This window comes from Pseudophryne corroboree, chromosome 6 (assembly GCF_028390025.1).
Source record: "Pseudophryne corroboree isolate aPseCor3 chromosome 6, aPseCor3.hap2, whole genome shotgun sequence".
In the NCBI taxonomy this organism is placed as follows: domain Eukaryota; kingdom Metazoa; phylum Chordata; class Amphibia; order Anura; family Myobatrachidae; genus Pseudophryne; species Pseudophryne corroboree.
In genome coordinates, this window is record NC_086449.1 from 102,458,514 (window position 1) to 102,469,026 (window position 10,513).

The 10,513-nt window shown below is 50.2% G+C and overlaps 1 protein-coding gene across 3 annotated transcripts in view; it reads right to left on the reverse strand.

Moving 5' to 3' along the window:
* The window catches only part of LOC134936493 (zinc finger protein 569-like), an 80,918-nt gene extending 70,405 nt beyond the window's left edge, over positions 1-10,513 (reverse strand). The window contains exon 1 of one of the 3 annotated variants that reach the window (XM_063931552.1): positions 10,325-10,513. Coding sequence is in view for 2 of the 3 variants with exons in the window: in XM_063931550.1 (XP_063787620.1) it covers positions 6,506-6,562 (57 nt within the window). In the remaining variant the exon portion in view is untranslated. The other 2 variants (XM_063931551.1, XM_063931550.1) reach the window with 2 other exon arrangements.

Genomic DNA, 10,513 nt, shown 5'->3' on the forward strand with positions numbered 1-10,513 from the left:
CCTAGCCTTTATCAGAGTAGGGATAACTTCCTCCGGAATACCTTTCCCAGCTAGTATTCGGTGTTCAACCGCCATGCCGTCAAACGTAACCGCAGTAAGTCTTGGAACACACATGGCCCCTGCTGTAACAGGTCCTCCCTTAGAGGAAGAGGCCACGGATCTTCTGTGAGCATTTCCTGAAGATCTGAGTACCAGGCCCTTCGAGGCCAATCTGGGACAATGAGTATTGTCTGCACTCTTCTTTGTCTTATGATTCTCAATATTTTTGAGATGAGAGGAAGAGGAGGAAATACATAGACCGACTGAAACACCCAAGGTGTCACCAGGACGTCTACTGCTACGAGACCTGGCGCAATACCTCCGAAGTTTTTTGTTGAGGCGTGACGCCATCATGTCTATTTGAGGAATTCCCCAAAGACTTGTTATCTCTGCAAAAACTTCTTGATGAAGTCCCCACTCTCCCGGATGGAGATCGTGTCTGCTGAGGAAGTCTGCTTCCCAGTTGTCCACTCCCGGAATGAAGACAGCTGACAGAGCGCTTATGTGATTTTCCGCCCAGCGAATAATCCTGGCGACTTCTGCCATCGCCACTCTGCTCCTTGTCCCGCCTTGGCGGTTTACATGAGCCACGGCTGTGACGTTGTCTGATTGAATCAGAACCGGTAGGTCGCGAAGAAGATTCTCCGCTAGTCGTAGGCCGTTGTATATGGCCCTCAATTCCAGTATGTTGATGTGTAGACAAGCCTCCTGGCCAGTGGTGCAAGTAGAAAAAATGTCTTACGGGTACTGTGGGTGTGGCCAAATGCCACACGGGGCGTGGCCAATGAAAATGGGGGCGTGATACACATATGGGGGAGGGGCAGATACACGTATGACCCCAATAGTGCCAGATACACGTTGCCCCACAGTGCCAGATATACATTGCCCCACAGTGCCAGATACACATTGACTAACAGTGCCAGATATACATTGCCCCACAGTGCCAGATACACATTGACTAACAGTGCCAGATACACATTGCCCCACAGTGCCAGATACAGAAATGCCCCCAGAGTGCCAGATATACATTGCCTCGCAGTGTCAGATACACGTTGCCCCACAGTGCCAGATATACATTGCCCCACAGTGCCAGATACACATTGCCCCACAGTGCCAGATACACAAATGCTCCCACTGTGTCAGATATACATTGCCCCCCGTGCCAGATACAGAAATGCCCCTACAGTGCCAGATATGCCCCCAGTGCCAGATATCCCCCAGTACCAGGTATACATGCCCCCCCAGTGCCAGATATCCCCCAGTGCCAGGTATACATGCCCCCCTGTGCCAGATATCCCCCAGTGCCAGGTATACATGCCCCCCTGTGCCAGATATCCCCCAGTGCCAGGTATACATGCCCCCCTGTGCCAGATATCCCCCAGTGCCAGGTATATATGCCCCCCAGTGCCAGATATCCCCCAGTGCCAGGTATATATGCCCCCCCAGTGCCAGATATCCCCCAGTGCCAGATAGAAATGCCCCCCCAGTGCCAGATATCCCCCAGTGCCAGGTATAAATGCCCCCCTGTGCCAGGTATACATGCCCCCCAGTGCCAGATATCCCCCAGTGCCAGGTATATATGCCCCCCCCAGTGCCAGATATCCCCCAGTGCCAGATAGAAATGCCCCCCCAGTGCCAGATATCCCCCAGTGCCAGGTATACATGCCCCCCTGTGCCAGATATCCCCCAGTGCCAGGTATATATGCCCCCCAGTGCCAGATATCCCCCAGTGCCAGGTATATATGCCCCCCCCAGTGCCAGATATCCCCCAGTGCCAGATAGAAATGCCCCCCCAGTGCCAGATATCCCCCAGTGCCAGGTATAACAAGCCCCCCCTCCCCCCCTTCCCTGCTCACCGCTGCCGCTGGCCGCTGCCGTCCTGTGTGAGGGAAGGAGAGCGCAGCCTGTGCCTCTCCTTCCCCTCAGTCTCCGGCGGGTGTCTCACAGTTTAATTCAGCGCCGATCCGTGAGCCAATCAGAGCTCGCACCGCGAGCTCTGATTGGCTCACGGATCGGCGCTGAATTAAACTATGAGACACCCGCTGGAGACTGAGGGGAAGGAGAGGCACAGGCTGCGCTCTCCTTCCCTCACATCAGCGGCGGTGCGAGGAGCGGCGGCCCGTCGGTGTGGGTACGGCATACCCACGGCTAAATTCTTACGGGTACGCCGTACCCACCCGTACCCGCCCACTTGCACCACTGCTCCTGGCTTGACCATAGTCCCTGAAAATTTCTTCCTTGTGTGACTGCTGCCCATCCTCGGAGGCTCGCGTCCGTGGTCACCAGAACCCAGTCTTGAATGCCGAATCTGCGACCCTCTAGAAGGTGAGCACTCTGCAGCCACCACAGGAGAGACACCCTGGCCCTGGGGGACAGGGTTATTTTCCGATGTATTTGTAGATGGGACCCGGACCACTTGTCCAGAAGGTCCCACTGAAAAGTCCTCGCATGAAACCTGCCGAAGGGGATGACCTCGTAGGCTGCCACCATTTTCCCCAGAACTCGAGTGCATTGATGAACAGACACTCTTTTTGGTTTTAGGAGGTCTCTGACCATGTTCTGGAGATCCTGGGCTTTTTCCAATGGGAGAAAAACCCTCTTTTGTTCCGTGTCCAGAATCATGCCTAGGAATGATAGCCGAGTCGTTGGAACCAATTGTGACTTTGGCAGATTCAGAATCCAACCGTGCTGTTGTAGCACTTTTAGGGAGAGCGACACGCTCTTCAGCAACTGGTCTTTCGATCTCGCCTTTATCAGGAGATCGTCCAAGTATGGGATAATTGTGACTCCCTGCCTGCGCAGGAGCACCATCATCTCTGCCAATACCTTGGTGAAAATCCACGGGCCGTGGAAAGCCCAAACGGCAGCGTCTGAAACTGGTAATGACAGTCCTGTACAGCGAATCTCAGGTACTCCTGGTGAGGGGGGTATATGGGGACATGAAGGTATGCATCCTTTATGTCCAGTGACACCAACAAATCCCCCCCTTCCAGGCTGGATATTACAGCTCGGAGCGATTCCATCTTGAATTTGAACTTTTTAAAGTACAGGTTTAGGGATTTTACATTTAAAATGGGTCTGACCGAACCATCCGGCTTCGGGACCACAAACAGGGTTGAATAATACCCTTTTCCCTGTTGGACCAGGGGAACCTTGACCACCACTTGCTGTTGACACAGCTTTTGAATTGCAGCTAACACTACTTCCCGCTCCTGGGGTGAAGCTGGCAAAGCCGACTTGAAAAATCGGCGAGGGGGCACCTCTTCGAATTCCAGCTTGTAGCCTTGGGAAACAATTTCCATCACCCAAGGATCCACGTCTGAAAGAATCCAGATCTGGCTGAAAAGTCGAAGGCGCGCCCTCTCTGGTGCGGACTCCCTTAGGGGAGCCCCAGCGTCATGCGGTGGATTTTGTAGAAGCCGGGGTGGACTTCTGCTCCAGGGAACTAGCCGAAGCAGGTGTTCTCTTTCCTCTACCCTTACCTCTGGCAAGGAAGGAGAAGCCCCGACCTCTTCTGGATTTATGCGACCGAAAGGACTGCATCTGATAGTGTGGAGTTTTCTTTTGCTGTTGGGGAACAAAAGGTAAAAAGGTAGATTTACCCGCGGTAGCTGTGGCAACCAGGTCCGCGAGCCCCTCCCCAAACAACACTTTACCCTTGTAAGGTAAAACCTCCATATGCTTCTTCGAGTCTGCATCACCCGTCCATTGGCGGGTCCATAGAGCTCGTCTCGCAGAAATAGTCATGGCATTGGCTCTGGAACCCAGAAACCCAACGTCTCTTTGTGCGTTCCTCATATATAAGACTGCGTTTTTAATGTGGGCTAAGGTTAATAAAATGGTATCCCTGTCTAGGGTATAAAGGTCAGCTGACAAGGTATCTGTCCATGCTGCAACTGCGCTACATACCCATGCCGATGCTATTGCCGGTCTGAGCAAAGCACCCGTATGCGCATAAATAGACTTTAAAGTAGTCTCCTGTCTGCGATCAGCAGGATCCTTGAGGGCTGCCGTGTCCGGAGACGGCAGCGCCACCTTCTTGGACAGGCGCGTTAAAGCCTTGTGCACCATGGGAGAGGATTCCCAACGTACCCTGTCCTGTGCAGGGAAAGGATACGCCATAAGAACCCTTTTGGGAATCTCCATTTTTTTTTCTGGAGTTTCCCAAGCTTTTTCAAATAACTCGTTAAGCTCATGAGATGGGGAAAAGGTTACCTCAGGTTTCTTTTCCTTATACATGCGCACCCTCGTGTCAGGGACAGAGGGGTCATCTGTGATATGAAAAACCTCTTTTATTGCAATAATCATACACTGAATACTTTTTGCCACCCTTGGGTGTAATTTTGCATCATCATACTCGACACTGGAGTCAGAATCTGTGTCGGTACCAGTGTCCACTATTCGGGATAGGGGGCGTTTTTGAGACCCAGAAGGGCCCTGTGACCCAGTCCAATCCGTGGATTAACTCCCTGCTTTCTCCCTGGACTCTGCTTTGTGCAGTCTTTTATGTAATGAGGCCATACTCGCATTTAACATATGCCACATGTCCGTCCAATCATGAGTCGGCGTTGCCGACGGAGACACACCACACATCTGCTCCACCTCCTCCTTGGACGAGCCTTCCGCTTCAGACATGCCGACACACACGTACCGACACCCCCACACACACAGGGATATATCTATAAGGGGACAATTCCCCAACAAGGCCCTTTGGGGAGACAGAGAGAGAGTATGCCAGCACACACCCAGCGCCAAACTGACACTGGAATAACCCAGATAGCGCTTTTTATATATATATAAATATTCAATATTCAATATTCAAAAAATGGCGGGGGATCTTTTCATTTACTGCCTCCGCAGCCTAATGTACCCTTTTTTGCCAGACCAGAGGTTTATTGCTGCCCTGCCCCCCCTGCGCCCTGCACCCATCAGTGCCCGTTCTGTGTGTGTAGCGTGTGGGAGCAATGGCGCGCAGCGGTAACCTTAGCTAAGATCTGAAGTCTTCTGCCACCTTGAAGTCTTCTTTTCTTCTTATACTCACCTGGCTTCTATCTTCCGGCTCTGCGAGGAGGACGGCGGCACGGCTCTGGGACGAACGGTGGGGTGAGACCTGTGTTCCGAGTCCCTCTGGAGCTAATTGTGTCCAGTAGCCTAAGAAGCAGAGCCTATCATTTAAGTAGGTCTGCTTCTCTCTCCTCAGTCCCACGATGCAGGGAGCCTGTTGCCAGCAGTGCTCCCTGAAAATAAAAAACCTAACAAAATTCTTTTTCAGAGAAACTCAGGAGAGCTCCTCTGTAATGCACCCTATCTCCTCTGGGCACAAAATCTAACTGAGGTCTGGAGGAGGGGCATAGCGGGAGGAGCCAGTGCACACCCATACTAAAAGTTCTTTATAGTGCCCATGTCTCCTGCGGAGCCCGTCTATACCCCATGGTCCTTACGGAGTCCCCAGCATCCTCTAGGACGTAAGAGAAATAAATAAATAAATAAATAAAGCAATTAATAATAGACAAGAATAGAAAAAAAACTAGAGAAAGTACATAAGACTATGAAACACATGCATATGTAAGCCGGTTATGCACTTTTCCTCCAACTGGCCAACATGGTGTATATAGGGGGTCATTCAGATCTGATCATAGATGTGCTAAATTTAGCACATCTACAATCATTTACTCAGACATGCGGGGGGACGCCCAGCACAGGGCTAGTCCGCCCCGCATGTCTGGCTCTGCCCCTCCCCGCAAGAGTGCAAAAGCATCACGCGGTGGCGATGCTTTTGCACCCTGCCAGCGCAGCTCCTGCACTCTGACAGGCCGCTACTCGGCGCGTCCCGGGTCGCAGCGGCTGCGTGTGATGTCACGCAGCCGCCGCCCCCGCAATGGTTCAGACACGCCTTTAGCACCTCACTGGGCTCCCGAGGTGCGCTCGCGCCACATAGAGTTTCTGACTGCGATCGCTGCCGCGATCCAGTCTGAATTATGCCCACAGTGTGTTACTAATGTAGTTACAAATACTTTTTAATGTTGATTTTTTTGTTTTACAATGTAATGTGCAGTTTCAAAAATGTCTAAATAAATACAAGATTGTTTCCATAACTCCCAATTACCCCCATGATATATAAATATTCAGATGTTTAGCAGTAGCACTAGTCTCATGACTGTCCTCCCTGAATGCTAAGCTGATGCACGTTTTGAAAATGTTTTATCTCTGTGTAGAACAGAGAGACTCCGCAGAATAAGCCTCATGTGCAACACAAGCGTATATATGGTCATGTATACTCAGCATCTGCTTACAGTGCAGCATACTGCTGATCAGGACAGGTAGATAACATGGGAGTCTTGTAATGCAGTCATCATTCTATTACAGCACGGCCTGGACAATCACAGCAGCGGGATGTGCACACACAATAGATCAGGATAATAACACAAATGCCTATCAGCTCACCGCCCGAGAGTAAAGCGCTTACATATAAGATGCGAGAGATACAGTGTGCCCTGGCTGCACAGCATCCACCCGCTAGCATACAAGTGATTTTACGTTTTAGTACCACCCTACCTCCATAAGGTTTCCTCCTGCTGGTTACGTAGCGGCAGCGTCTAGTTTACCTTAGTGGAGAGGACCTTTCCCATAACCCCGTTAGGTAGCTGCTAGAAGAACCATAACGCTGCTGGTGACTGGTGATGGTAACAGGAGAAGTATTCGATGCATTCATTGGTTCGGGGACGACAACAGCAAAGCATGCTGGGAGTTGTAGTTCTGGTTCGTGTTACTTCAAACTGCTGGCAGCCAGGGACTGCTACTATATTTTTCTTCTCTGTCCCTAATCTAAATATCTTTCTCTCTCTTTTTTAATTAATATGTATATTAATTTACCTGGACCGTCTCTAAGAAGGTATTTAGGGTGAGATTTACAAACTGAAAATCCAGTTTTCTGCTTTTTTGCAGCCTTTCCATATGTACCAAGCTCCGGAATGTGATGCATTCCGGAGCTTGGAGCTGGTGGGTAACGCCATCTTTGGGTGGCGTTACCCAATAGAAGTCTATGGGCTTCTTTCCTTGATTTTCCCTGAGATCCAATCAGATTCCTCCCAGCACCCCCCCGCTTCCCTCTGCACATGCGCAGAGGGACTCCCAGGTCCTATACCGAGAGTCCTGACGTATCGCAAAAGGCAGCTGTTATTGGGAGAGCTGCCCTTTGCGATACTAATCGCATATGTAAGTACATATGCAATTAGTATGTCTGTTGTAAGTTATCTCTCACCATCATCCCCCACCCCCCATTGGGTCTCTCAGCCTCAACTCCCTTGTGTCTTTCAGCTTCACCCCCTCAGTGACTTTTAGCCTCAAACACCTATGGGGGATATTCAATTAGGGAATTTTTTTTCTGCCTAGGCGAAAAAATAGCATTTTTCACCCAATTCAATAGCAGGGCCGTTTTTTTGCCTAGGTGAAAAATTTGTCACAAGAGAAAAACATGTGAATCGGCAAATCCACGTGTTTTCACACCTGTGCCGGTGAAAGCGTGGGCCGTTTTCACTGATTTAGAGGCATTTTTCGACAACGCCTTCACGCAAAAAAAAAGTGAAAAGGCATTTGCGAAAAATGCCTTAAAAAGGGGTGAAAAGAGCCCGCAATTCAATACCTCCAATAATTTCGGAGCTATTGAATTTACCCCCCTGCGTATTGGTGAATTCAATAGCTCAGAATTTATTGGAGCTAATTGAATACCCATCTATGTCTCTTAACCTGATCCCCCGTATCTCTTATCATAAACCCCTTGAGTCTCTCAGCTCGGGTGTAGTATGGTATGCTGGCGGCCGGGCTCCCGGCGACCAGCATACCGGCGCCGGAAGCCCGACCGCCGGCATACCGACAGCGTGGCGCGCGCAAATGAGCCCCTTGCGGGCTCGCTACGCTGCGGGCGCGGTGGCGCGCTGCGCTATTTTATTCTCCCTCCAGGGGGGTCGTGGACCCCCACGAGGGAGAAAAAGTGTTGGTATGTCGGCTGTCGGGTATACTGTGCGCCGGGATCCCGACAGTCGGCATACTGAAGGCCACCCCTCAGCCCCATCCCTGTGTCTATCCAACATTAACCCCCCCCCCCCCCCCCCATGTTTCTCAGCATGTACATTCTGTCTCTCCAGCACATCTCCCTCTGTTTCTCAACCCCATTTCCCAGTGTCTCTCCATTCCAACATCCTCCTGTGTCATCTCCATAGCTAGAGAAAGTTTGTAAGGAAGCCGCACAGGTTAATAATTATGAAGTGAAAAATAATAGAAACTTATAAACATAGAATTTGACGGCAGATAAGAACCACTTGGCCCATCTAGTCTGCCTTTTTTTTTTTATCCTTTAGGCAATCTCAACCCTTTCTGAACCTTAATTCTTTGTAAGGAAATTCATATGCCTATCCCAAGCATGTTTAAATTGCTCTACAGTTTTAGCTTCTACCACCTCTGATGGGAGGCTATTCCACTTATCCACTACCTTTTCTGTGAAGTAATTTTTCCTTAAATTTCCCTTGAACCTCTCCCCCCCCCCCCCCCCCCTCCAGTCTCAGTGTATGTCCTCGAGATCTAATACGTCTCATCCTTTGAAGAATGTTTCCCTCCTGAACTTTGTTAAGACCTTTGGTATATTTGAAAGTGTCTATCTTGTCCAGGGGCGGATTGGGATCGAAATCCAGCCCGGGAAATGTATGGATCCAGCCCTCAAAAGGGGGGTGGGGGTGGGTGTTGAGGGGGGTGGAGTCTGTCAAGTGGGAGGGACTACTGCTCAGAGGGCCTGACCGCGGGCACAAATGGAGTAGGCGCGCATCAAAATTTTTGGGGCGTGACTTCATTGATAATAAAAAGCACGTTTTGCAGCTATTGGAAGTCTCTTAGTGCCGCCATGCTGCCAGCATACATTGGGACAGCAATCCCCTGGAGGGCACCGGAGCAAGATACCTTATTAGATAACAGCTAGTGCCGTATTCTTGACTTTATTATTCCATTTTATATATATATATATATATATATATATATATATATATATATATATATAAAAAATCTATCTATCCACAGTACCTCCGGCACTCAGGGTGTCCACCACAGGGACCGTCTTGCTCAGGTGCCTTCCCCGGGGGATCACCCCACTACAATATGCATGGAAGAGCGAGGCGGCACTCGGAGACTGTCAAACAGCATAACCGTGTATTGGTGCAATCAACGTTTCGAGGACCACCTCCCCTTCGTCAGGATAAATGCAACTATGAAAAAACAGTGTTTAAATAGGTACAAACTTCTCCCCCATTCGAGATTCCCCCACACGCAAACTCTGCTGGCCACGCCATCTGGGATTCCTGTCCGGCGTCAGCAAACGCATCAGCGGATCCGGAAATGACGTTGCGGATCCCAGCAGTGTGGCCATGGAGACGCTGACAACAAACAAGCAACGTCATTTCCAGATCCGCTGATGCGTTTGCTGACGCCGGACAGGAAGCCCAGATGGCGTGGCCAGCAGAGTTCGCATGTGGGAGAATCTCGAATGGGGGAGGGGGGGTTTGTACCTATTTAAACACTGTTTTTTCACAATTGCATTTATCCTGACGAAGGGGAGGTGGTCCTCGAAACGCTGATTGCACCAATACACGGTTATGCTATTTGACAGTCTCCGAGTGCCGCCTCATTCTTCTGTGTGTGTGTGTGTGTGTGTGTGTGTGTGTGTGTGTGTGTGTGTGTGTGTGTGTGTGTGTATATAACGACGCAATAATGAACACCACACAGGAGGTATGTTTCAGCGTTTCAATGCCTAAACATAATATACGTCATTTTCATCAGGATGTCGTATATTATGTTTGGCATTGACACGTTGAAACATACCTCCTGTGTGGTGTTCATTATTGCGTGGAGTGCCGCTATCTGTTCCATACTACATTTCCTTCTACTGTGGGCAACCAGCTAGTAACGGTGGCGGGGCGGCTGCACTTGCGCAGCAACTCCGCCGGCGGCGATCTCTTAGTTAGCTTCAGGTTAATGCTGCCGAGACAGCATGGGGGATGACGGCCACTGAGCGGACATCCGGACCAGCCAAACGGAACCTGGTCCGGGGTCCCAGTGTGCCAATCTACTGCTAACTACAGTATACATTAAATACAAAGATTAATGACACATAGGATTTCACAAGGAAAATAGCCAGCCCCACATAATTCATTATAACAATAGCGGTAAAATAGGTGACCCATGTATGAAAGGGTAAATATACCCTGAATAAGAAGGCTGGCATTGGGGTGGAGGTACCTACCTGTAGGCAGATCAGTGGCAGTATCTGTTGTAGAAGTCCAGGTGCATCTGCTGACGATGGGAGGAGGTGGCCACCCTCAGGGGGACAGTCTGTTCCTCTCCTGGTGGGGGGGCCTCAGGAATTTGCAGATAAAAGAAAAGTTGTGGAACTGAGACCTGGGGGAGGGGGCAGTGGTTGTAGAACTACAAG